The 25,455-nt window shown below is 50.8% G+C and overlaps 1 protein-coding gene across 1 annotated transcript in view; it reads left to right on the top strand.

Annotated features, from left to right (window-relative positions):
* Window positions 1–25,455, top strand: part of PALD1 (phosphatase domain containing, paladin 1) — an 83,319-nt gene that overhangs the window by 22,202 nt on the left and 35,662 nt on the right. The window contains 2 exon segments of the mRNA XM_021073790.1: window positions 20,794–21,007; window positions 24,279–24,381. Coding sequence (XP_020929449.1) covers window positions 20,823–21,007; window positions 24,279–24,381 — 288 coding nt within the window. The 5' untranslated portion in view covers window positions 20,794–20,822.

Genomic DNA, 25,455 nt, shown 5'->3' on the forward strand with positions numbered 1-25,455 from the left:
ATCAAACGTGAACCATAGCAGTGACCCGAGCCACAGCAGTGACAATGCCAATTCCTTAACTATTAGACCACCAGGGAACTCATATATGTATATGTGTATATATATATATATAGTATTCTTTTCCAGTATGATTTATCATAGGATATTATAGTTCCTTGTGAAAAGCTGACCATTTTTTGATGTAGTGTGATTATTGATATTTAACTGTGTCCTCTCTAGTGTTTTGCACAGAAAGTCCTTTTCTGCCCCAAGGATATATAAATATTTACTTATCTCTTTTTTGCTTCTTTGGTTCCCTCTGTAGCGTGTCATTGTTCATCCTTCTGTAGTTCTTTCCGAAGCTTGATGTTAGGTGAGGGACAGATTAGAGGTTAAGAGCATGCACTTGGAGGCTTTCAGCCACCAGCCTTGAGCAGGTTACTCAGATTCTCATGCCTCAGTTTCTGTACCTGCAAAATGGGAGTAATGCTAAGACATAGTGACCAAAAGGATAGGGTGGGGGTTAAATCACAGCTATTTGCAAACCTTTTATTCTCAATACTCCTTCTTAAAAATTGAAGACCGTGGGAGTTCCCGTTGTGGCTCAGGGGTTAAGTGGTTCAGTGGTTAACAAATCCGACTAGGAACCATGAGGTTGCGGGTTCAATCCCTGGCCTTGCTCAGTGGGTTAAGGATCTGGCGTTGCCATGAGCTGTGGTGTAGTTCGCAGACGTGGCTCAGATCCTGAGTTGCTGTGGCTCTAGTGTAGGCCGGTGGCTACAGCTCTCATTCGACCCCTAGCCAGGGAACCTCCATATGCCGTGGGAGCGGCCCAAGAAATGGCAAAAAAAAAAAAATTAAAAAATTAAATTGAAGACTGCAAAGAGCTTTTGTTTATGTGGATAATATACATAAATTGATATTTACCATATTAGAAATTGAAACAGTATATTTAAAAAATGTATTTATACATTCACTTAAAAATAATAATAGCAAACCCCTTATATGTTAACATATAATTTTTTTTTCTGAACAATAATAGTTTTCCAAAACAAAAAATATAGTGGGAAGAGTGGCAGTGTTTTGCTGCCTTGCAAATCTCTTTAATGTCTGGTTTAATAGAAGAGAGCTGGAGTCTCAGATCTGCTCTTGCATTCAATCTGTTGGGATATGTTGTTTCAACTGAAGTATAGGAAGAAAATCCAGTTTCACACAGATAAGTTGTTGGAAAGGGGAGGAGTGTTTCGTTAGCCTCTGGATATTTTCCTTTGATACTATGTAAATGTTCAACAAATGAGAGTTTCTTAAAGGGAATATGGAATCTGAAAACATATTAATGACCTTTTCGTATTTTGTTACATGAAAGTTCGTTGGACTCTCTTTTTAAAAATTTTATTGGCATATTGTTGATTTAAACTGTTGTGGTCTTTTCACGTGTACAGCAAAGCGAATCAGCCATGCATATACGTATATCCATTCCTCTTCAGATTCTTTCCTATATTGTTTATCACAGAACCTTGAGTAGATTTCCCTGTGCTATATAGCACATCCATGTTAGGTATTTATTCCACACGTAGTGGTGTATCTATGTCCGTCTCAACCTCCCAATTCACCCCTCTTTCCCTGTTTCCCCTTTGGTAACCATAAGTTTGATTTCGAAATATGCAAGTCTGTTTAGATTCTACGTATAAGTGATATCATATGATATTTGTCTTTCTCTGTCTGACTGACTTTGTATGAAAATATCTAGGTCCATCCAGATTGTTGTGAATGGCATTATTTTGTTCTTTTTCATGGCTGAGTACTATTCCATTGTATATATGTACCACATCTTGATCCGTTCATCTCTTTAATGGACATTTAGGTTGCTTCTATGTCTTGGTTGTTGAATAGTGCTGCAGGGAACACTGTGGTGCATGTATCTTTTTTTTCCTAAAGTTTTTTTGGCTGCACCTGCAGCATATGGAAGTTCTGGGGGCCAGAGATTGAATTTGTGCCACAGCTGTGGCAACACCAGACCCTTAATTTACTGCACCACAGTGGGAACTCCTATCTTTTTGAATTATGGTTTTCTCTGGATATATGCCCAGGAGTGGGATTGCTGGGTCGTATGGTAGTTATTTAGTTTTCTAAGGAACCTTCATACTTTTCTTCATAGTGTTGTACTAAATTACATTCCCACCAACAGTGTGTGGGGGGGTCCCTTTTGTTGGACTCTCTTGCTCTATGAATGGCTCTTTGCCCCAGGTTGTGTGTATCAGTCATTGGGAAAATATTGGTTTGCTGAGTTGCACAGATCTTCCAAATGTGGGCATGTTTCATTTCATCCTAACCAAAAATTGCACATGTTAACATCATCAACCATATCCTCACTGAAGCTTAATGTTTTGAGAAGCCATCAAATTCATAGTGGCTGATGCAAATTTTCCAGAGTTCTGATTTTTCCCCTAAAAGTTCAAACTTTATCACCAGCACCAAGTCTATCAGTTGTTTTCCTTGAAGAGACAGGCTCACTTTTTTTTTTTTTTTTTTTTAATTTAAGAAAACTTTATGGCTGCACACATGGCATATGGGCATTCTTGGGCCAGGGATGGAATCCGAGCCACAGCTGCAGCCATGCCGGATCCTTTAACCCACTACGCCAAGCCAGGGATTGAATCTATACTTCTACAGAGACATGAGCTGCTACAACTGGGTTCTTAACCCACTGTGCCACAGTGGGAACTCCTTCACTTTGTTCCTTTTTGAGGAAATGTCTGCCTGTCCCCATTCTGAATAACCGACCTTTGTTTGCCAGCTGTGCTTTCAGGTAAAAGTGCTCCATAGCCAAAGAGGCTGGTTCAGACGACTGCTCAGGACAGCTGCAGACACCTGTTGTGTTCTAGTAACCAGCCCATGTGCTCTTCCCAGGTCTTCACACACAGCATGTGTGCACAAGGGCTGAGAGTCAGTGAAATTTGTCAGTTTCACTGCTGCATCAAGGACTCTGAAGTAACACTGGTGAATTTTGTCACTGTGAGTGATGAGCCCAATTTGGGGCCACTGCCATGCTTCCTGCTGAGCCTCAGGCAGTTTTGCTGACCTTGGCCTTTGCGCCTCATGACGGAGGCAGTGATGTCTTAGTACTGTCCTGAGAACACTTTTGACCTTGTGCTTTATTCTTTGAAGCAGGAGAGCTCTTTCTGGTCAGGGTCTTCCCTGGCAATGGGTGGACATGCTTCATAAAGCAAAGCAGATGAGCAGGGAGATGCAGGGAGAGGGGTAAGAGGCCCTTGGTCTTGGCCCTGCTGCCCACTGTCTCTGCGACTGTGGGCAGGTCTCTGGTCTACTCTGGACCTTTGTCTCCTCATCTGTAAAACGAGAGGAATAGACTAGAGTTTCAAAGGCAGCGATGACTCTAAGAACATTTTAGTGCCCAAGGTTTTAGACCCTGTACCGTGTCTGCACGTGTGTGTATGTGTGTGTGTGTTGGCGGGGGGGGGGGGGTGAGGCCCAGGGCAGGTGGTGGGCTGGTCTGAGCCCCTGCCCAGACCTGAAAGTTCTATCCGCCTTCCCTCTCCAGCCTTCTTCCCCAGCTCTCCCCTGGCCGGGGGTGGTGGGGGTGGGAGAGGTGGGGGGGTGGGGGAGGTGGGGATTAGGGGGAGCCTTGCAACATGCTGACTTCCTTTGTGTTTGTTCTGCAGCTGAGGCAGATGTTTCCTGCAGCTGGCCACTCAGCCTCCTGCCCTATTTTTAGCTCCATTGTTACCCACCCCAGGCATCTGGCTGCTGGGGGTGTGTAAGAGGCTGTGGCCCTGAAAGGTTCACTCTTCCCTGGGACGGGCTTGCTCTCTGCCTTCTGCCACGTCCCTGGGTTAAGCTTCCCGGCGTCCATGGGGAAAGTGAGGGTGGCTTCAGGAGAAGGGGGGAGTAACAAGTGGATGATGCAGTAGAAAGGGCCCAGGCTGTGGAACCAGAGGCCTGGCTCTGTTGTTATGTCATGTAGGGAATTCTCTGAGCCTCAGTCGTTCCATCTGTTAAATGGCACAATAGCTTCTGCTTCTGCGTTTCTCGTAGGGTTGTTCTTGAAGCCGAAATGAGAGCGTGCATGTAAAAATTGTTTAGCAAAATGACGTTTGGAACCTATACCTATTGTGGGTTCAACCCTGTGGGGGTCCCAAAGGAGCATCAGATCCAGAGTTGGGAGATGACGTGTCTTACCAAACACCAGGCCGGTGGGCTCAGTGCCAGGGCCAGGTGGGGTACAGGCTGTGTGCTGGAAGGCTTGGAGGGGAAGGGGATGTTTCCACGGGACGTTGATGGATGGGGTGAAGGGGCAAGAGTGGGAATGCCTTCCTGGTTGAGCGGCCAGGGAGGGCCGACGTGTGGAGGCAGGAAGAGCTAGATGTGTCCTGGGAGGACTGAGCAGTGAAGGGCCTTAAGCCTCTCTCTCTGGCTGGCAGCTCTGGAGCTGCTTCCCTCCTAGGAGCGGCCCCACGGTGGGTCTGGGGGCAGGAGGCACTGCAGCTCCCCTCCTGAGCTGGCAGCTGGTGCAGCAGCTCTGCTTGTGGCTGTTTTGCACATTGGACTTTCTTGAAAGATTGATTTTGCACAAACGGTCAAGCTGCTAAAATGTCTGAAAACGACCCATCTCGTCTAGCCGGCTCGCTTTCTAGGCAGAAACCAAGTTTGGCCAGAGAGGGGTGCGCTGAACTTCAGGCCTTTCAGAGAGCCTGCGCTGGAGGGGACCGTTGCCTGGGGCTTTTCCTGCTCCATGTCACAGGGCAGCTGGGACCAGGGGTTGGAATGCAGGGTGTGGGGAGGGTAAAGAGGGGACAGTGAGGGTGGGGAATGGGGGTCTTGAAGTGCCAGGCCAGGGAGTTAAGACTGGAGGCCGCAGGAGTGGGAGGGATGGGGACAGAATTCTGAATTGGGTTGTGGTTCTTCCCAGCTCCTTAAAATGATACTTCCGGTCCCTACAGTGTTGCTGGAGGTCAGAAGTGGGGTTCAGGCCTAAATTCCCACTGGGTCTTTGAGCCCTGGTCCCTGGAAGCAGCCAGGAGAGTGTTGGTAGGGGTTTCAGAATCTAGGTTTCTGCTGACCTTGAAATGCCCAAATTCCCAGCTTTTTGGAGCAATATCCCTAAGCCTGTGAGTGTGTTCAGGTACTTTTTATTTTTATCTTTATTTTTTTTTATTTGCTTTTTAGGGCTGAACCCATGGCATATGGAATTCCCAGGCTAGGGGTCCAATCGGAGCTGTAGCCCCCGGCCTACGCCACAGCCACAGCCACGCCAGATCTGAGCCACGTCTGCAACCTACACCACGGCTCTTGGCAATGCCAGATCCTTAACCACTGACCCAGTCCAGGAATCAAACCCGCATCCTCATGGATACTAATTAGGTTCATTACCCCGGAGCCACAGTGGGAACTCCGAACGTGTCCAGGCACTCTTAACCCCTCTCTGCCCAAGACCTCCCCCTAGTACTCCACCCTCCTTGTCCTCCCAATCCGAGGTGGACAGAGCTTCAGGCTCTTTTAGGCACAGAATGAATGTCCTTCTCTGAGTTGACTGTTGCCCCCCTGGGGATTTCAACCCTCCCCTCCTGCTTGTCCCTGAAAGAACCTACAGGCAGGGTCCCTCCCAGCCAGATAATACTTTCTTGTTTGCCAGGGAGTTCCCCCTGCTCTGAAGGGCCCTGAGAGGGATGAGAGACTCCAGATGGGGAGACTCTTGTGGTCTCTCTGCCTTTTTGGAGGAATAGAGCCCCAGCTTCCACCGATAGTGGGGAACGAACATTTAGCAGCTTGAAACTTTCTGGCTTCCTGCAGCTGGCTTAGGGAAAGGTCCTGCACCACACCGACTATCTATCAGTCATGGTGCTGTGATGCATGTGAGTCTCCTCAGCTACCCTGTGGGCCGGGGACAGTGTCTTTTGTATTCTCTGAGCTTCCGTGGCCCCCCATGTGGACTGGTCTCACGGGATCCTGGCGTTGCCCTGTTCGAGCCAGACCAGCGCAGAACCCCATGCTTTCCTGCAAAAAGGGGAGGAAGGAAATTGTGCCTTGCGGTGTGCGGTCATTGAGGGCCAACCCTAAACGTATCGGAGTGTTAGTCACTCTTGTTAATTAGTTCTAATTAGTCAGGATCAGATTTGGCTGTGAGTAATAGGAAAAGCCACGTAACGGCGGTCTACGCAAGATGGAAGTTTATTTCTCTGTCCTATCCAAGCCCAGAGCTTTGCGGTGCAGGCCTGGTGTAGCAGTCCTGCTCCACTGGTTCCTAGGCTGCGGTTCCACGCACTTGTGGCTCCAAATGGCCCTGAAACCTCGGGCATCACGTCTGTGTTCCAGGCAGCAGCGTGGAGGAAGGGGGGCTCCTGGGGAAGGATTGGAACTTGCCAAGGGACACTGCCCCTTATGTTCCGTTCAGCTAGAATTAGTCCCCTGGCCCCTCGAAGCTGCAGGGGGGATGGGGAGCATAGTCTTGGCTCTGGGCAGCCGCGTGCTCAGCTGTCCCTGACCCTCATCTGATTTCTTTAACACAGGGGTTTGGGGGAGGTGGAGAAGGCTTTGCAGGCATTTTGATCAAACCGGAGGATGTTCCCAGGCTGAGAAGTGGGGTCATTGCATTGGGGGCAGTAGCCTTACCCAGGGAGATTTCTCAGGAGGGGGCCAGTCCTGCCTTGGGACCAGAAAGCCACATGCCCCAGGCCCAGAAGGGTGAGAGGTTTTCGAGGGAGCCTGGTGGCATGGTCAGAATGGGGGGGGGGGGTGGACCACTCTTTTCTCAGAGGGTTGGGGCGGGTTGAGAAGATGTGGCCTGTGGAGCTCTCTGGTGACCTAGTGGTTAAGGATTTGACGTCGTCACTGAGAAAGTGTGGCCTGTGCCTGGGCTGTGGGGCCTGAGGAGAGGACTCCCTCACTGACAGACAGGGCTCAGGAGGCAGGGGGACTCGGAGGCTCAGAAGAGAGAAAGAGCTGCCAGCACCAGGAACATGTGGCCTGGATGCAGTGATGGTGGGGCTTCCCCAGGATGGGGCTCCACAGGAGTGCTCCCCCCACCCAGTCTCCGGGTAGCTGAGTCTGGAGGGTGCAGGGCCGCTCTAGGCATCGCCTATGTGCCCCATTGTTGTCTCTTGTTGGGTTCTGCAGAGATCTGGAGCTTTAAATGAAATCTCTTGATTTTCAGGTACTGGCAGCTAATGAGAGTGGGAAGTACCAAAACTATGAGGCTTGAGCACTTGGCACATGTGGACTCCAGATGTTCTCCCTCCACGAGTTCCCGTCGTGGCGCAGTGGAAACGAACCTGACTAGGAACCATGGGATTGTGGGTTTGATGCCTGGCCTTGCTCAGTGGGTTAAGGATCTGGCGTTGCCGTGAGCTGTGGTGTAGGTCACAAATGTGGCTTGGATCCCGTGTTGCAGGCCGGCAACGGAAGCTCTGATTCGACCCCTAGCCTGGGAACTTCCATATGCCGTGGCTTGCAGCCCTAAAAACCAACCAACCAACCAAACAAAAAAGGTTCTCCCTCCAGATGAGGTGGCCTGTTGGAGTTTTCAGTTTGGGGGAAAGGAGAACCGGGGACTCTGTGGAAAAGTAGCTTCTCGTAAGATAGCTTAACATTATTATTATTTTTTTTAATTTAAAAAATGTTTTCAATACCAGTTTTTTTAATTTTGAAAAATTTCCAACTTACAAGTTGAAAGGTGGGTACAGTACATGCAGGTCCCTCCTCACCAGTTGCTCCATTCACCCCATCCCCCAACCGCATGAAAGTCACAGACATCAAGATGCTTCATCTCTGAACACTTCAGCCTGTATCTTCTGAGAACAAGGATATTGCCCTCGGTATCTCCACTGTCATTATCACACCAAAGAAGTTACCTCATTTATCCAACAGACAGTCTGGGTTCAAGTTTCCTGACTTGTCCTCAAAATGTCCATTATAGTCGCCGCCCGTCCCCAATCCAAGATCCCATGCAGACTGAGCTTCCTGTCAGGCACAGCTGACCCACCATGGGGACCTCCAGAGGTGGGGGGCTCTCTAAGGCCTGCATGCAGGCAACTAGGGGTGCTGGAAAGGGCCCTTTTCCTTCCAGAGGGCCCCAAATTAGGAGTTCCCTACTGGAGCATCAGGTGACAATCGTCAGGATCTTTGCTGACTGCAGAGCAGGCCATAGCCCCTTCTTTGCTCCTCACCTGTCAGGTGAGCCAAAAGGGGATGCGTTCGCCCCTCCCTGAGGAGGGGCCTGCTGCTCCACCTGCAGCCTCTCCCAGACCAGGGGTCCATCTACAGAGGGACCCCCCCAACCCCCTGCTCTGCTGCTGGCCCCCTCTTACCACAGCTCCTCAGCCAGCTGCCCAGTCACGCTGCCCACTTTTGTCCCACCTCCAGGCCACCTTGAGGTATCATCTCAATGTGTGACAATGATGACATCCATCTCCCTGCCAGAACTCAGACCTTCTGACAAGGCTGCCAGTGTCTGCAGGCCCACTTCACCAAGGCGCCCACCTGCTGGACACTGGGCAGTATTTCCAAACATTCGCCTCCTCCTCCTGTTTTTTGTTTTTTTTCCTTTCTGGCCGCCCCATGGCATGTGGAGTTCCTAGGCCAGGGGTCAGATCCTAGCTGCAGTCTTGACCTAAACTGCAGCTGCAGATTCTTAATCTACTGTGCTGGGCGGGGATCGAACCTGCATCCCAGCGCTCCCAAGATTCTGCCAGTCCTGTTGCACCACAGCGAGACTCCTCTACCTTCTGTTTTTAACTTTTAATTAATTAATTAATTAATTAATTTTTTTTGGGTCTTTTTACCATTTCTAGGGCCGCTCCCTCGGCATATGGAGGTTCCCAGGCTAGGGGTCTAATTGGAGCTGTAGCCAACAGCCTACACCAGAGCCACAGCAACGCAGGATCTGAGCTGCGTCTGTGACCTACACCACAGCTCACAGCAACGCTGGCTCCTTAACCCACTGAGCAAGGCCAGGGATTGAACCTGCAACCTCATGGTTCCTAGTCAGATTCGTTAACCACTGCGTCAAGACAGGAACGCCTGTTTTTAACTTTTAAACTTTTTTTTTTTTTTTTCCAAGTTTAAAAAACAAAAACGTTTTGGAAACAATTTAGCGGGCAAAGGTCACCTGGGATTTCAGATTCCATTATTATTATTTTTTTTAAATTGACCTTATCCTAGTTTTAATGAGAAGGAGGCTGAAGGGCAGAGGCTGTGAAGGGACAGGTCTGGGTGACCCTCAGAGATGTGAGGTGACGGGCCACGCAGCAGAAACCAGGACTCTGCCTCTGTCATGCTGTGGAACCTGGGGACCTCCACATTGTTGGCCCTGCTTAGCTGTTTCCTCTCTGTCAGGAGGGAGTTTGTAAACCCTGTCTTACCTCCCTTGAGAACTGTTGTCAGTAGCAGAGACAGAAAAACCACAAAGACACAAAAAAGCCTATCATGGGAACACAGACGACAACAGGCAGAGGTCACTCAGGCGGCAAAGGCATGGAGCTGAGGGAGCCTGGGGACCTGGGGCTGGGTGGGCTGGGGATGGCCGGGTGAGGATCTGTGGCCTTTGTCCAACTTTGAAACTTTACAAAGAACTTTTTTATTTTTTTGCCCCCCCCCTCCCCCCAGCATGTGGAAGTTCCCAGGCCAGGGATCAGATCTGAGCCGCAGTTGCAGCCTATGCCACAGCTGCAGCAATGCCAGATCCTTCACCTACATCCCAGTGCTCCAGAGAGGCTGCTGATCCTGTCGCGCCATAGTGGAAACGCCCAAAGAACTACTTTTTATTTTTTAATTTGATTTTTTAACATTCCCAAAGTTACCATTTCCGTTGTAGGATATTTATTTAATTTTTACAATCTTTTTACAGCTGCACCAGCTGTATATGGAAGTTCCCAGGCTAGGGGTCAAATGGGAGCTGCAGTTGCTGGCCTATGCCACAGCCGCAGTAACGCCAGATCCAAGCCACATCTGCCACTTATGCTTCAACTCTTGGCAACACTAGATCTTTTTTTTTTTTTTTTTTTCTTTTTGCCATTTCTAGGGCCACACCCTCAGCATATGGAGGTTCCCAGGCTAGGGGTCGAATCGGAGCTGTAGCTGCTGGCCTACGCCACAGCCACAGCAACGCCAGATCCGAGCCACATCTGCAACCTACACCATAGCTCACGACAACACTGGATCCTTAACCCACTGAGGGAGGCCAGGCATTGAACCCGCATCCTCACAGACACAATGTAAGGTCCTTAACCCGTGGAGCCACAGTGGGAACTTCCATTGTAGGAAATTTAGAAGTGATGGATAAGCAAAAAAGAAATACCACATTTGGTCCCTCAGCTCAGGAATGAATATAATATTTGAATGTCTTAAATGTTTTGTGCCAACTTGTTGAGAGCTGTCCTTGGTCCCATCAGTAAAGCGCCAGGCAGGGTGGGAAGGTGAAGGGATGGCACTGATTTATTATTCTGTCAGCAGTTATGTGTCTGTCTCCTTCTCTGAGCCAGGCAGCTGGCAGAGTCAGGAAGGACATAAGTTGGGCCCTTCTGGGAACAGTGTGCAGCAGAAGGGAATGGAGTGTCTCATTTTGCGATGCTCACAATAGGCTATGGGAGTTGAGAAGGAAGGTGGGCGTGTTGTCTGGTAGAGCTTCCTGGCGGAGCTGGGTTTAATTTTAAGGATGAGTGGAGTGTGGAAGGGTGGGGGAGAAGGGCAGACCAGGCGGGTGGGGTGCGAGATGTGCTGCTTGGTGCCTGGCGCTCCTCTGTGAGTCCTGAAAACTGCAGATGCTGTTCAGCTCAGAAATATTTCCTGAGCATCTGCTGGGGCCCAGGAGACGTCTGGTGCTGGGGCCATGGCCTGGACAAATTAGGTACCAGCCTGCTCTTGGGAAGTCAGGGAACTGCTGCTACACACAGAATCCCGTCCGTGAGGTGATGGAGAAATGAAAGGGAGTCATAAGCTGGAGAAGGACTGAGGGAGGGTGGTGTGGGTAGACAGCATCACCAGGGCCTCAGAGGGGCTTCTGAGGAGGGACATTTGAGCTAAGGCTACAGGAAGGGGCAGCCACATGGATGAGCCGGAGAGCATTCCAGGCGGAAGGGTGGTGGGTGTGAAGCTTTTATGATGAGGAGAGGGCCTGACATGCTGGAAGGAGGAGGACATGGGGCATTGTGGCGGGGGTGGGATGGGGTGGGGTGGCCTGTCTGCCAGGTTAGAGGTTTGCATGTGATAGTGTGATGGAAGGAAATGACATGACCCCTGCCTGAGTGCCCCCTGCCTGGGGCCGTCTGTGTTCCCATGATAACTATTCTGTTCCTACAGCCTGCTGGGCTTTTTTGTGTCTTTGTGGTTTTTCTGTCTCTGCTACTGTCAACAGCCCTTAACCTCCAGAGGCGAGACAGGGTTTATGACTCCCACTTGACAGGGAGCAAACAGCTAAGCAGGGCCAGTGAAGTGATTTAGAGCTTTCGAGATCCTTCTGGCTGCTGCATGGAGGGTGGATTGTTGGGGGGAAAGAGGGAAGGAGAGACTCCTAGAGGCCATGTAGTCGTCTCCTTAGGGGCCAGGGGCCAGTGATGGCAGAGCAGCTGGGCCAACTAGGGGTGCAAATGGTTCATCTATGAGTGTGGTTTGAGAGCAGGCAGGGGACTTGCCCAAGGCCCCTGAGTAGAGCTGGGCCCTCCAGTCTTGATTAAGGCCAGGAGCAGACCGAAACCTCCCTAGGTGGCTTACTGGACAGAGCGACACGGGGAAAATTATAATTGTGTGTTACCAGAGCAGGGCTGCTGCTGTGGCCCAGCGCCTCTCTGCCCTGCTCTTTGCCCAGGATGTGAGCCAGGAGTGGCTAAGCACTCTTATTCCTCCACAGCATTCCTTTTTTTTTTCTCTCCTGTGCCTGCAGCCTGTGGGAGTTCCTGGGCCAGGGATCAAACCCACACACCACAGCAGTGCCAATGCCAGGTCGTTAACCCTCTGAGGCACCAGGGAACTCCTCAAACATTCTTTTTATAGGCAGCATCTGGGCGTGGCCCTGGTCCTGGCTCGGAAGGTTTAGATCTGGTACCAGTGGTTGCAAGGAGGGGATGTGGAGAAGGCGGGGAGCCTGTGCAGGGAGGGCGGGGCCTGTGGTGATACCGATGGTGCTGTTGCGGGGTGTTGGGCTGGGTGGGTGTTGTCTTAAACACACGTTCACTTGTTTCATTCCTGTGTGATCCAATTAGGGAGGTACAGTTACGGTCCTCAGTTTATAGTTAGGAATACAGAGAAGTGAAGCCATGTGCTATGCAACTAATATGTGGTAGAGATGGGAAAATTCTGGCCCCCAGAGACCGCGCTTCACATAGAGTTGAAACCACGGTATCCCCAACCAGGTATAAGGACACTGGGGGCCCTCACTTTTCTATCCGTATTGAGAATGCTAGCACTGCTTACCTGGGGCTTCTTCATGCCTCCAACAGAAGGTTAAGTTCTCACCTGCAACAGGCATTGGGCTCAACTCTAAGGACCCAGAGCTGACTGAGGGGGTCCCTCAAGGACCACAGCGGACTTGAGACTCGGCCGTGCTGTCCGACGGGAGCACAGCTTCCCCTGCTGTCTGAAAGTTGAGTGAGTCTACGAAAGCTTTGTGAGCCGAAACGGGCATAGAGCAGAGAAGCAGTTACCTTAGGGCACCTCTTGCTAACAGTGCACAACATAAGTTAGATAAAGCACAGATGCTCACCCACACAGGTCAGAGCTCTGGGGCTGGATGCTGAGATCTGAGTGTGGTTCCTGGAAAGGAGCTTGGCGGGGCTGCTCCCGCTGCTGGAGGTGAATTTTCTCCATAACTTAGGTTCCTGCAGAACAAACTCTCAACACTGTTTTTGCTTTTCATTTTGCTTTGGTAAAAGTAAAGTCCTTTCTAGGTTCCTTTCTGTTAGTGAAGAGTTGCTAATGTATGTCTTTTGTTAAAGCAAATAGAGTTACACAGGCGTGCTTTTTTTTTTTTTTTTTTTTTTTTTTTTTTTGTCTTTTTGCCTTTTCTAGGGCTGCTCCCTTGGCATATGGAGGTTCCCAGGCTAGGGGTCCAATCAGAGCTATAGCTGCTGACCTATGCCACAGCAACACCAGATCCGAGCCAAGTCTGCGACCTACACCACAGCTCAGGGCAATGCCGGATCCCTAACCCACTGAGCAAGGCCAGGGATTGAACCTGCAACCTCATGGTTCCTAGTCAGATTCATTAACCACTGAGCCATGATGGGAACTCCACACAGGCTTTTGAAAAATGGGGGAAACCTGTATAAAGTGAGCCACATGTCCTTTAACTGAAGTAAAGTTGGTTTACAATGTTGTGTTAGTTTCATCATGCGTCATGTTAAATAGCCATATTAAAAAGTAAAGAGAAATAGTTGAACTAAATTTGAGTCCATATATTATTTAACCCAATATATCAAAATATTATCCTTTTAACACATTATCAGCATAATAAGTTGCTCCTGAGATGTTTCTCTTTTTACACTAAGTTGTCAAAATCCAGTGTGCATTTTCATGTATTTATTTATGTAGGCTGCATCCCTGGCATGTGGAAGTTCCTGGGCCAGGGATTGAACCTGTGTCACAGCAGTGACAACACTGGATCCTTAACCTGCTGAGCCACCAGAGAACTCTGCCAGTGCGCATTTTATCCGTGCAGCACATCCCATTGTGGAACAGGCACACTGAAAGGGCTCAGCACCCACGTGCAGTTGGTGGTGAATATATTGCCAGCCCAGCTCCAGAATCTGATTGATCAGTGCCCCCACTTCTGCAGGGCGTGGTACTGGCTGGTTTTTGTGGAACACTCACTGACCAGGCCCTGTTCTGAGGACTTTATATATGTGTACAGTGGACCCCCGAACAACACAGGTGTCAACTGTACAGGGCCACTTACACATGAATACCTTTCATTAGGTACCCATTGCAATATTACATGATCTGTGGTTGCTTGAATTCTTGTATGCAGAGCTGTGGGTATGGCTGTAAAGTTATATATAGATTTGATTTTATTTTTATATATAGATTTTAGACTGTTGGAGGGTCAGCGTTCCTAACCCCCGAGTTGTTCAAGGGTCAACTGTGGTATTTAACCTTCACTCAACCCCACAGGGGAAGTACTGCTGTTGTCCCCATTTCAGAGATGTGACAACTGAGGTCCAGGGAGGTAGCTTGTGGAGCTAGGGAGGAAGGTGTGATGAGAGGGGCGAACTCCTCTTGTTTTTATTTTTAAATTTTTAAATGTTTTGGCCTCGCCCATGGCATGCAGAAATTCCCAGGCCAAGGACTGAACCTGAGCCAAAGCAGTGGCAATGCCGAGTCTTTAACTGCCAGGCCACCAGGGAACTCCTCCTCTTGTTTTTAAGATCTATTTAGGCAAACTTCATATGAAAAAAATCACCCATTTTAAGGATACAATTTGGAGTTCCTGTTGTGGCTCAGTGGTTAATGAATCCGACTAGGAACCATGAGGTTGTGGGTTTGATCCCTGGCCTCGCTCAGTGGGTTGAGGATCCGTCGTTGCCCTGACCTGTGGTGTAGGTCGCTGCCAGTCTTGCTGTGGCTGTGGTGTAGGCTGGTGGCTACAGCTCCGATTAGACCCCTAGCCTGGGAACCTCCATATGCCCCAGGTGTGGCCCTAAAAAAGCAAAAAAAGACACACACACAAAAGAATTGGGGGGGTGAGTACTGTGAGCTTTGTATTAGAGATGGGGAAACTGAGACAGGGATGCTGACGTTTCACTTCTACCAAGAACCATATGAAAAGAAATGGACTTGGGCTCCTGAGATGTTTAGAGCTGGGGCCTTAGAAATCAGCTTTGAACCTCTTGTGGGTCATCCCCTATTCTAGGACCCAGAATGGTTGTCTGCCGTGACCCCTTGGCTTGAATACTGCCATTGACAAGGGGCTCACTGCTTCGGCAGGCTGGGTGTTTATGCTATAGAGTCAGGCAGTCAGTTGAGGAGTTGGAGCTAATAGTCCAGCTCCTGAAGTTTGATTCTTTTCTTTTCTTTCCTTTTTTTTTTTGGCTTTTTAGGGCTACACTCATGGCATATGGAGGTTCCCAGGCTAGGGGTTCAGATTGGAGCTACAGCTGCTGGCCTACACCACAGCCACAGCCACGCAGGATCCGAGCCGCAGCTACCTACATCACAGCTCACGGCAACGCTGGATCCTTAATCTACTGAGTGAGGCCAGGGATTGAACCCACAACCCCCACAACCTCATGGTTCCTCGTCGGATTTGTTTCCACCGTGCCACGATGGGAACTCCTGAAGTTTGATTCTTTTTGGAGAAATGAGACTACTTCTCTGCCAAGGATTCCCAAGGGCGGTTTATTTTCTCTCAGGACCAACTGCCATATACTTGCCAAGGGTCAGGAGGATGGCACGTCCTCGTGTGGAGCGAGGGAGCGTGTGTGGGGTGCTCTCGCTGTCAGGGTCAGCTGTGAAGAGGCAGGGAGGCCAGCTGATGCTGCCACCTACCAAAGACCAGCTGTCCTTCACTGTGAAAATGGACACAGTGAAGCCTGGACCTTTCAAGGTTGTAGGTGGCGGGGGGGGAACTGGATATTGTAAAGCACCCAGCACCTGTATTTGGGGCAGGAATGGTCTTGCCTTAAAGCAAGGGTTACCTTTTTTTTCCTTTTTCGGCTGCATCTAGCATATAGGAATTCCAGGCCAGGGGTCGAATCTGAGCCACAGCTGCAGCAATACTGGGTCCTTAACACACTGTGCTGGGCTGGGAATCACACCTGTACCTCTGTAGTTACACAAGTCACTGCAGTCGGATTCTTGACCCGCTGCGCCACCGTGCGAACTCCAATGGTTCCCTTTTCTGATTTACCAAGAGCCCCTCTAGCAATATGGCAGAAGCTCATCAATCCCTTCTCAGAGAAGGGGTTTTTTAAAGAGACAAAACTAAGTATATGGTGTTACAGAGGAAGTACATTTTATTGAGAGGGCTGTCAATATACTAAACCAAATTGGTATAGTTGTAATATCTGCTCCTGAGTCCATGAAATAATCCATTAAGTAAGTTAAGGTTACATTTTATTTTTATATTTTTTATTTTATTTTTTGTCTTTTTAGGGCCGCACCTGCGGCATATGCAAGTTCGCAGACTAGGGGTCGCATGGGAGCTTGCAGCTAGTGGCCTACACCACAGCCACAGCAATGTCAGATCTGAGCTGCATCTGCAACCTACACCACAGCTCACAGCAACGCTGGATCCTTAACCCGCTGAGCAAGGCCAGGGATCGGACCTGCGTCCACATGGATGCTATTCAGATTCATTTCTGCTGAGCCACGATGGAAACTCCTAAATTTTATTTTTAAAGACACACCAGGGTGGAGTTCCCGTCATGGCTCAGTGGTTAATGAATCCGACTAGGAACCATGAGGTTGGGGGTTCGATCCCTGGCCTTGCTCAGTGGGTTAAGGATCCGGCGTTGCCGTGAACTGTGGTGTATGTAGGTCGCAGATGCGGCTCGGTTCCTGCGTTGCTGTGGCTCTGGTGTAGGCCAGTGGCTACAGCTCCGATTCGACCCCTAGCCTGGGAACCTCCATATGCTGTGGGAGCGGCCCAAGAAATGGCAAAAAGACAAAAAAAAAAAAAAAAAAAGACACTCCAGAGAAAGGGCTGGTGTTGCTCAGCTTTGATGGAGACATTCAGCTGGGGCATGCCTTTGAGGACACTGCCTAGCATGATGGACTCGGAGCGATGGCAATTAGTTTGATTGTCCCAGGTGTTGAGAACCCCACTTTGCATGGCAGCTTCCCTACAGCTGGCTTCCTAAAGTGAGGCTAGGTTTGCCTCTTGGATTGTTGTGTTCTTCACACTTGTTGAGTGAGATGCAGCCGTGAGAACCTGGGATCCGATGTGGGGCCCCGAGACCACCAGGCACAGAGTTGTCCAGAGTTGTGCAGTCCTGTCATCTGCGGTCTGGGAGCAAGGAGCTAAGGTCTGATTACAGTGATGTGAAGGGCGTGCTGAGTGCCTGCCCCGTTTCCAGAACCTGCCCAGCTGCCGTGTGATGAGAAAATGTCTCTGAGCTCAGTGGTGGCCATGTCCCAGACTCCGTGACATGACAGGGCTGGCCTTCCTTTTTTTTTTTTTTTTTCTTTTTCTTTTTTTCCTTTCACTTTTTAGGGTCTATGGCATCTTGGAGGTTCCCATGCTAGGGTCAAATTGTAGCTGCAGCTGCTGGCCTATACCACAGCCATGGCAATGACAGATCCTTAATCCATTGGGCAGGGCTAGGGATTGAACCTGCATCCTCAGGGATACTAGTTGGGTTCCTAACTTGCTGAGCCACAGTGGGAACTCTGGCCTTCATTCATGATTGAAGAAAATGCTAGGTTTTAGTTAGAAGTTAGGGAAATAGGCATAATTGTTTGCAAATCATCCTGGCTCATAGCCACCTCCCCGCCACTCCACTTACTCTTTGGGCTCATCCCAGTCTCTCCCCCACCCTCCCCATTGCAGAGGTTTGAACACTAGGGCCCCCACCCACATCCCTGCCCTTGCTCACCCCGGCCCTGGTCACAGATGGTCAGACTGCCAATCTTAGTAGCCAGATCCACTTGGCTAGATGGAAAGGGCTTTCAGACCATCCCATCTGTCACTGTCATTTTATGGCTGGGGACACGGAGGCCCAGAGAGGAAAAGTAAATTGCCCAGCAGGATGTCCAGCAGGATGGAGCCCCCTTTGTTGGCAAGGCTCACTTCAGAAGGGCTTGGGAGGTTTCAGGGGCAGAGCTACCGACTGAGAAGCCTGGGAAGCCTGGGGTTTCACCCGCCTTTAGACATTTGGGAAATAGGTCAACTTTCAGAGGATACGGTCCTTCTCTCATTGCTGCAGCCTGCAGCTGTGCACATCTGTATTTTCCAGCTGTCCTTACGGGGATTAGCTGGGACTGCCATTGCCTGTGGAGCCCGAGAGAGCAGAGGACGGCCAGAGCTGGAGCTGTGGGGGAGGGGAGTGGGAGGTGTCAGGCCCAGCCCCGTTCTAGCAGGGCCCAGCCTTGGCCTGGCAGCTGTAGCCAGCTGTTGCCTCCCACAGGCCCTTCCCATGTCCATCACCCCCTCCTTCAGTGACTGTCGCTGTGCCCCTCTTCTTGGAGGCGGCTGTTCCCACCCACGCCTCCTTGGCCCAGACTGCTGAGAGGGGTCTGGGGAACGCTGGTGAGCCATGCTGGGGGTCCACCCCGTCAGGCGAAGTGGAGAGAAGGTTCTGGCCCTGCTGATGGTCAGCTGGGGATCCACTATGGAGCCCCTTAGCCGCTCTGAGCGCCTCTGTTTCTGTTTGGGAACAGAGGTTCATTCCTTCCATCTTCCACCAAGGAGAGAGAAGGAGAGAGAAAGAGAGCGAGCGAGCGAGCGAGCGAGCGAGAGCGAGCCTGGGTGTGGAGAGCCGTGATGAGACTCTTATAAACCCAAGGCGCGCGTCTTAGCCGAGCCGTCCCCCGGCTGCTGGGAGTTGTCAAGCTGACAAGGCTGGGCCGCAGACAGCCCTTTCCAGATGGGAGAGGGAGGGGGAAGCTCCTTCCAGCAGGGAGGACTGGAATGATAGGGAGCTGTCCAGGTGGCCCCGGGGACAGGGAGCCCGAGTGCAGTCAGTGTGTTCGGGAGGCATGGGAAGCACTTGCCTCAGGACCAGGAACTCTTGATTTGGGGTCTGGGGCGAGAGGGCACTGTGAGCTCAGCCTTCAGACCTACCTGCTGCCTAGGCTTCATGGTGACCCCTGACCCCACCATTGGCTTCTTGAGGTGCTGCTGCTGCTTATGAGAGGGCAGGGGTGAGAGTGGGGTCAGGGGTGGGGGTGAGTGTGGATGGCTGAGGGCAGCTTGGAAGGGGGTGGGGATCTTCAGGGAAGGACTCTGCTTCTGCGGAGTGGAGCCAGCTCAGGGTCCAGGCGGGGATAGGGGCTGGCGGGGCAGGTCGCTCCCTCCCTCTCCTGATCCTGGACCATCAGTGCCATGTGGAGCCCGCTGCTGCTGATTCCCAGAAAGTGTGGAATTCTCAGCCCCTTCCTTTCCCAGTGGCCCTGGTTCTCAGACCCCTGAGCCAGTCTTCCCACATCCTCTTCCAGCTCTTAGCAGCTCTCCTGGCCTGTTTCCTCAGCCACTCTATTATTTGTCTTAAGTAGGTTTTATTACCCAGTGATCAGAGGAAAAAAATTGTAGAAAATGCAAATAAGGAGAAAGGAGAGAATTAAAATGGTCTCTAATCTCATCGCCAGGGGATGACTCAGGTTAGCATCTTGATGGGTATCCTCCCAGGCTTTTCTCCTGATACACATTCGTGTATTAAAATCCATGTATTGAAATGGGACCATAGACGTTCCCATTGTGGCGCAGCGGAAATGAATCCGACTAGGAAGCCTGGTTCGATCCCTGGCCTTGCTCAGTGGGTTAAGGATCCAACGTTGCCGTGAGCTGTGGTGTAGGTCGCAGACGAGGCTAAGATCTGGAGTTGCTGCTACAGGTTGGCAGCTGTAGCTCCAGTTGGACCCCTAGCCTGGGAACCTCCATATGCCATGGGTATGGCCCTGAGAAGCAAAATACAATAAAATAAAATGAAATGGCTGTACTTGGTTTGCATCCTTGTCCTTCCATTCCTGTTGCCTAGATACCCTTCCATGTCAGTCAGTGTGGTATTTTTCAGGCTAACATTGCACCTTAGAGATGTCCTGTAATGTATTCAACAAATCCCCTGTTGCAGGTTGTTTCCAGTGTTTGGATACTATCAACAACACTGCTACCACCAAAACACCCTTACAGCCCAGTCTGCACACGTCCTTAACCCTCCCCAGGAGCAAGCCCTGCAGGGGGAGTTGTGAGTCCACTAGGATGCCCAGCTGCCAGATGTCGGGCAGAAGCTTTGCTGTTGGGGTGTTGTTGACGATGTTCAGATTATTGATGTAGAGATCAGGCGCTGGCGCTTTCTTTGTATCCTTGGTTTGCTGAGAACCTGCCCAGTCTGGACTCGCTTGGCCTCTGTTGGTGACATTCACAGCCAGAATGTCCTTTTGCCTCCCGTTCCCATCCAAATCCTTCACCTCATCTAAATCCTTCAAATCCTCTGCTGACTTTCCCTCTGCCTCTCGCTCGGTGACAGCCTCCACTTCTCCCTGCCCTCCGTGTGCCAGGACCCAGCCACTTAGCGCCCTAGGCCTGGCGGGGAAGAGGGGCGGGATGGCTAACCCCTCCCTGTCTTACCTTTGCCGGGGAGGGAGTGTAAACCATAAGGGGTAAGGGGCTACGCTGTCTTGTCACTCCATGTCCATAATTCTCCCCAAAGCAGCAGCGCAGAGGGCTGTGCACACAGTAGGGACTCGGTGAACATGTGCTTTACTGGGCACAGTGCAGGGGTGGGGGTGGTGGGGGGAGCAGGACCCACCTCTGTCTTCAGCTGCAGAGTGAGCTGGCTCTTTCTGGGTTTCAGACTCTGTACATAGGGTGGGGGTGAGGGGTGACCTAGGTCCCGCTTTTTTTTCTCTCTTTTTTAGGGTTGCACCCATGGCATATGGAGGTTCCCAGGCTAGGGGTGGAATCAGAGCTGCACCTCCCGGCCTATGCCACAGCCGCATCAACGTGGGATCTGAGCCACATTTGCAACCTGCAATACAGCTCATGGCAACCCTGGATCCTTAATCCACTGAGCGAGCCAGGGATCCAGCCCATGTCCTCATGGATGCTAGTTGGATTCATTTCCACTGCGCTGCAATGGGGACTCCGGCCTAGGTCCCTCCTGCTGTGACTTTTCCCACCCTTCCTTGACCACGTGCCCTCTTACCCCACAGGTCTTGGGTCCTGAGGCCGCCGGCAGACTATGGGTACAACGGCCAGCACAGCCCAGCAGACGGTCTCAGCGAGCACCCCCTTTGAGGGCCTCCAGGACGGCAGCACGATGGATGGTCGGCACTCACTCAGCGTCCACTCCTTCCAGACCGCGAGCTTGCCCAACAGTAAGGCCAAGTCCATCATCCCCAACAAGGTGGCCCCCGTCGTGATCACGTGAGTGGCCGGACGAGTGTGACCATGTCCCCAGAAGACATGGCTGGGGGGAGCCTCTGGGAGGGTTGGTGGCTTATAGCACTTAAGGTCTCCAAACCTTGTTCCTTGATGAAGACACTGAGGTCCAAAGAGGTGAAGCAGTTTGTCTGGAGTCACACAGCAAGTAGATGGTAGAGCCAGTGTCTCTTAGCCCATGTTATTTGTCATGTCCACATGGCTAGGGAGCATGAAGAGGGGGCATTGCCTGAATGGGGGCACCCTGTTGAGTAAATTTTTTTTTTTTTTTTTTTTTGGCTGCCCTGCCATATATGGAGTTTCCAGGCCAGGGATCAGATCTGGGCCACACCGTGCTGGTCCAGGGGTTGAACCAGAGTCCCAGGGTTCCCAGGACACCGCTGATCCCATTGTCCCACAGCGGGTGCTCCTGAGAGTAGAGTTTGGCTAAACATTTTTAAAGGAAGTTTATATACTTTGATGCATAAAATTTAGATTTTTTTTTATCCCCCACCACCTGTAATTATGGTTCAAAACTGAGGTTAACCCCAGGCTATTAAAGGGCCTTGGGCTGAAAAAGCTGGAGGCTGTTGGTCAGCTTTCCTAATTAGGTCCTTCAGGGACATTCCCAGGGGGACCGAGGGTTTGTTCTGCCCCATATTTTGAGAGACCCGGACACGCTGCATGTGTCCTCTGGGGCCAGTGAAGGAGTGAATACTGGCAGCCTGAGGCTAGGAGACAGAAGGGGCATTGGACCCGCCTCCTGGTGCATCAAGAACACTTATCTTCCATCCCATCTGCCCGCTGAGCTCCCCTGCCTCTGGACCCCCTCAGGACGGAGGAAGTGGGACCTGATGAACTAAGATTTAAATATGTGCCATGCGTAAACATTAGGCAGAGCCGTAGCAGGTGGGGCTTTCTGTGTATGGAAACCTGAGGAGTGGGAGTGATAAGTCCGGCCTGCTGGCTTTGGGGCCTGACAGGGGCATTGTAGTCATAATACATTGCTGCGCTCATGATAGGGGAGCAGAAAAGATTTTAAAGAAAATGGACTTGCTATGTAGTCCTTGGACTAGCAGATGACAAAACTAGGTTTGGGTCTCGAGCACAGTGTTGGAACCATGCGTCCCAAGCCCGGCTCTGCCGCTCCCTCCCCCTCTGACCTTGGGCAGATACTTTTCCCTCTCAAGGCCTCTGTTTCCTTATCAAGATATGTGGGGGTGGAATTTCCCGTCATGGTTCAGTGGAAATGAATCTGACTAGGATCCATGAGGATGCAGGTTTGATCCCTGGCCTTGCTCAGTGGGTTAAGGATCCTGTGTTGCTGTGGCTCTGGTGTAGGCCGGCAGCTACAGCTACAATTTGATCCCTAGCCTGGGAACCTCCACATGCCTCAGGAGCAGCCCTAAAAAAAAAAAAAAGGTATGTGGGGATGACATTCAAAATATTTAGATGTGATATGGCTCAGAACAGTCTCTGGCCTACTATAAAAATCCACTTCAGTGGTCCTGTGCGTCCCCAGAGCCATCCATGACACAGTGATTCTTAGGTTATAGCTTATTTGAGGTAGAAGGGACTTTAGAGATCAGCCAGCACGGTGCCTGGCAAACTATGTGGTTTTGGCCAAATCTGGCCCATCCCCTGTGTTTGTAAATAAGGGTTTATTGGAACACTGCCACTTGCATTCATTTGCATCTTGTCAGTGGATGCTGAGGGCTGCAAGGGTAGCACTGAGTAGTTGTCCACAAAGCCTGAGGTATTTACTGTCTGGTCCTTTGCAGACAGCGTTTGCCAACTCCTGATCTCATACCTTTCCTTCCTTCCACCTACCCTCCTTCCTTCCTTCTTTCTTTTTCTTTCCTTCCTTTCTTCCTCCCTTCCTTCCTTCTTTCTTTCATCTTATTTAGGGCCACCCCTGCAGCATGTGGAAGTTCCCAGGCTAGGGGGCGAATCAGAGCTACAGCTGCTGGCCTACACCACAGCCATAGCAACGCCGGGTCTGAGCCATGTCTTCGATCTATACCACAGCTCATGGCAACACCAGATCCTTAACCCACTCAGCCAAGTCAGGAATCGAACCTGTGTCCTCGTGGATACTAGTTGGGTTTGTTACCACTGAGCCACAGTGGGAACTCCATGATCTAATACCTTTTCGATCTGATGTGAAAACGGATCTAGGTACAGAAACTGAGTTTCAGGGAGGCAGAGGGATTTGCCCTCCTCAGGTCATGTGTGAGATGGAGACAGAAGTGGCCAAGGGACCCCAGGCCTCTGGACTCCTGTCTAGTTCTCCCACCCCACTTGTTCCAGCACCCTGCCTTTCCTAAAGGCAGCTCATTTATAAAGAGGGTCAGACCCCGGATCGAAGACTCTGGGAGGCTTTTTTTTTTTTTTTTTTTTTGTTATAATCAACACAAAAGCTGTTTTGGGTCTGAGTGCACAGGACACCCCCCCCACCCCTGCCCCATTTAGCATCTACAGAAATCTGGGTTTTGTTTGAAACGGCCCCATGTGGAGGCAGAACTACTACTAGTAATACTAATTGGATTACTGAATGCTTTCTATGCCTGAGGCACTGGGCTAACTAAGCACTTTCTTCCTTAGCGCATTGTCTTATCACAGCAGCCCTTAGACGGTGGGAATTGCTGGACACTAAAGAGCAAGTAATTAAAGCCATGGAGTCATGGGGAGGGGGGTTGGACTCCTGCCCAAGCTGCATGGCCCCAAAGTCTGTGTCCTGAACCACCTCACTGTCCTGTGGGATTGTTGGTGGGGGGTTGTTCTCAGAGAGAGTCTGATGGAGGGACCACCGAGAACCAAAGCAACCCTTGTTTCAGGAGGCCTTAAGCAAGACAGAAGCTTCTCTCTACACAAAAGTCCAGGAGATACTCCAGACTGGTATGGCTGGCTCCTCCATGAGCAGCCAGGCTCCTCCTTTCTTGTTGCCCTGCCACCGTCAATACCTACTTCCTGCCTTCCCTTTAAGGGAATAGACTGGAAATTGCACATGTCATGTCTCCTCACATCCCGTTGGCCAAAACTGAATCACATGATCACTCTAGCTGCAAGGGAGGCTGGGACATGTAGTCTGAAGCCGGTTGTTCCAGTCACAATTCCAGGGTGTTATTGCCAAGGAAGAAGGGGAGAGTGGATGTTGGGGAACAGTGGGCAGCCTCTGCCATAAATCAGTGGAGTGGTGTGGGATGGGGTTTGGCGAAGGAGGAGTGGATCCTAGCCATGCAGTTGTCCAACTCAGTCTCCATCCCTCCCCTGGCAGGTACAACTGCAAGGAGGAGTTCCAGATCCACGATGAGCTGCTCAAAGCCCATTACACACTGGGCCGGCTCTCGGACTCCACCCCGGAGCACTACCTGGTGCAGGTGAGGTGGGCCCTGTCCCTTCTCCCTCTTCCAGCCTCTTCCCACCTGTCCCACCCACCTTCCTCACAGGCTTCCTCCCTAATCCACTCCTGCTTTTTCCCAGTGTCCCCTTACTGCCTCACCCTACCCCCTGGTTTCTGGGGATCTCTTCTTCCTGCTCTGCGGAGCCTCCTGCTCTTCTGGCCCTATCTGTCCCCAGCCTGCCCACCCCCACTCCTCAGAGCACCAGGGAGAACAGAGATGGGAGTCTGAAAGCCCCCAGGGCCCCAGACTGCTGCCCCCAGACAGGAAATCTCCTTCTGTTCTCTTTTGAAGTTTCAGAACTTCTCTGGCATGTAGATAGAGATGCAGATGTAGATGTAGATCTATCTAGATAGATCTATCTGTTTATCTCCCCCCCCCTTAAATATCTCCTAGTCTACAGGGATGAATGACTTTTCATGCATCTTGTTCACTGCAAGGCCCTAGAACACCCCAAGTGCTAGAACAGTGCTTGGGTATAGTGTAGGTACTTAATAAATAGTCAGTGAATGAATGAATGAATGATAATCATGGTGCTTAAACTGTATTTTTTTTTTTTGTCTTTTATCTTTTTAGGGCCACACCTGGGGCATATGGAGGTTCCCAGGCTAGGGGTCGAATTGGAGCTATAGCTGCCAGCCTACACCACAGCCATAGCAACGCGGTATCTGAGCCATGTCTGCAACCACACCACAGCTCACGGCAATGCCAGATCCTTAACCCACTGAGCAAGGCCAGGGATCAAACCTGCAACCTGATGGTTCTTAGTCAGGTTTGTTAACCACTGAGCCATGACGGGAACTCCCTAAACTGTATTTGTTAAAAGAGGGTCTGGCTGGGTGGCGGTGATGGATAGGTAGATGAGCGAACGGGCGGATGAGATATCCTTGTGGTTCCTTTGGCCCCAGAATGAACCAATCTGGTCCCTCCTGCTCTTACCTGATCCCTGGGTAGTGTTTTCCTGTATTCCCTGTAGCCACTGCAGCCCCCAACTGGGGAGGGGAGAGTCCTGCCCATCCTCAGAACGACAGACCCCAGGAAGTGGCTTGCAGT

The sequence above is a fragment of the Sus scrofa genome, chromosome 14, assembly GCF_000003025.6.
Source record: "Sus scrofa isolate TJ Tabasco breed Duroc chromosome 14, Sscrofa11.1, whole genome shotgun sequence".
Classification (NCBI taxonomy): Eukaryota; Metazoa; Chordata; class Mammalia; order Artiodactyla; family Suidae; genus Sus; species Sus scrofa.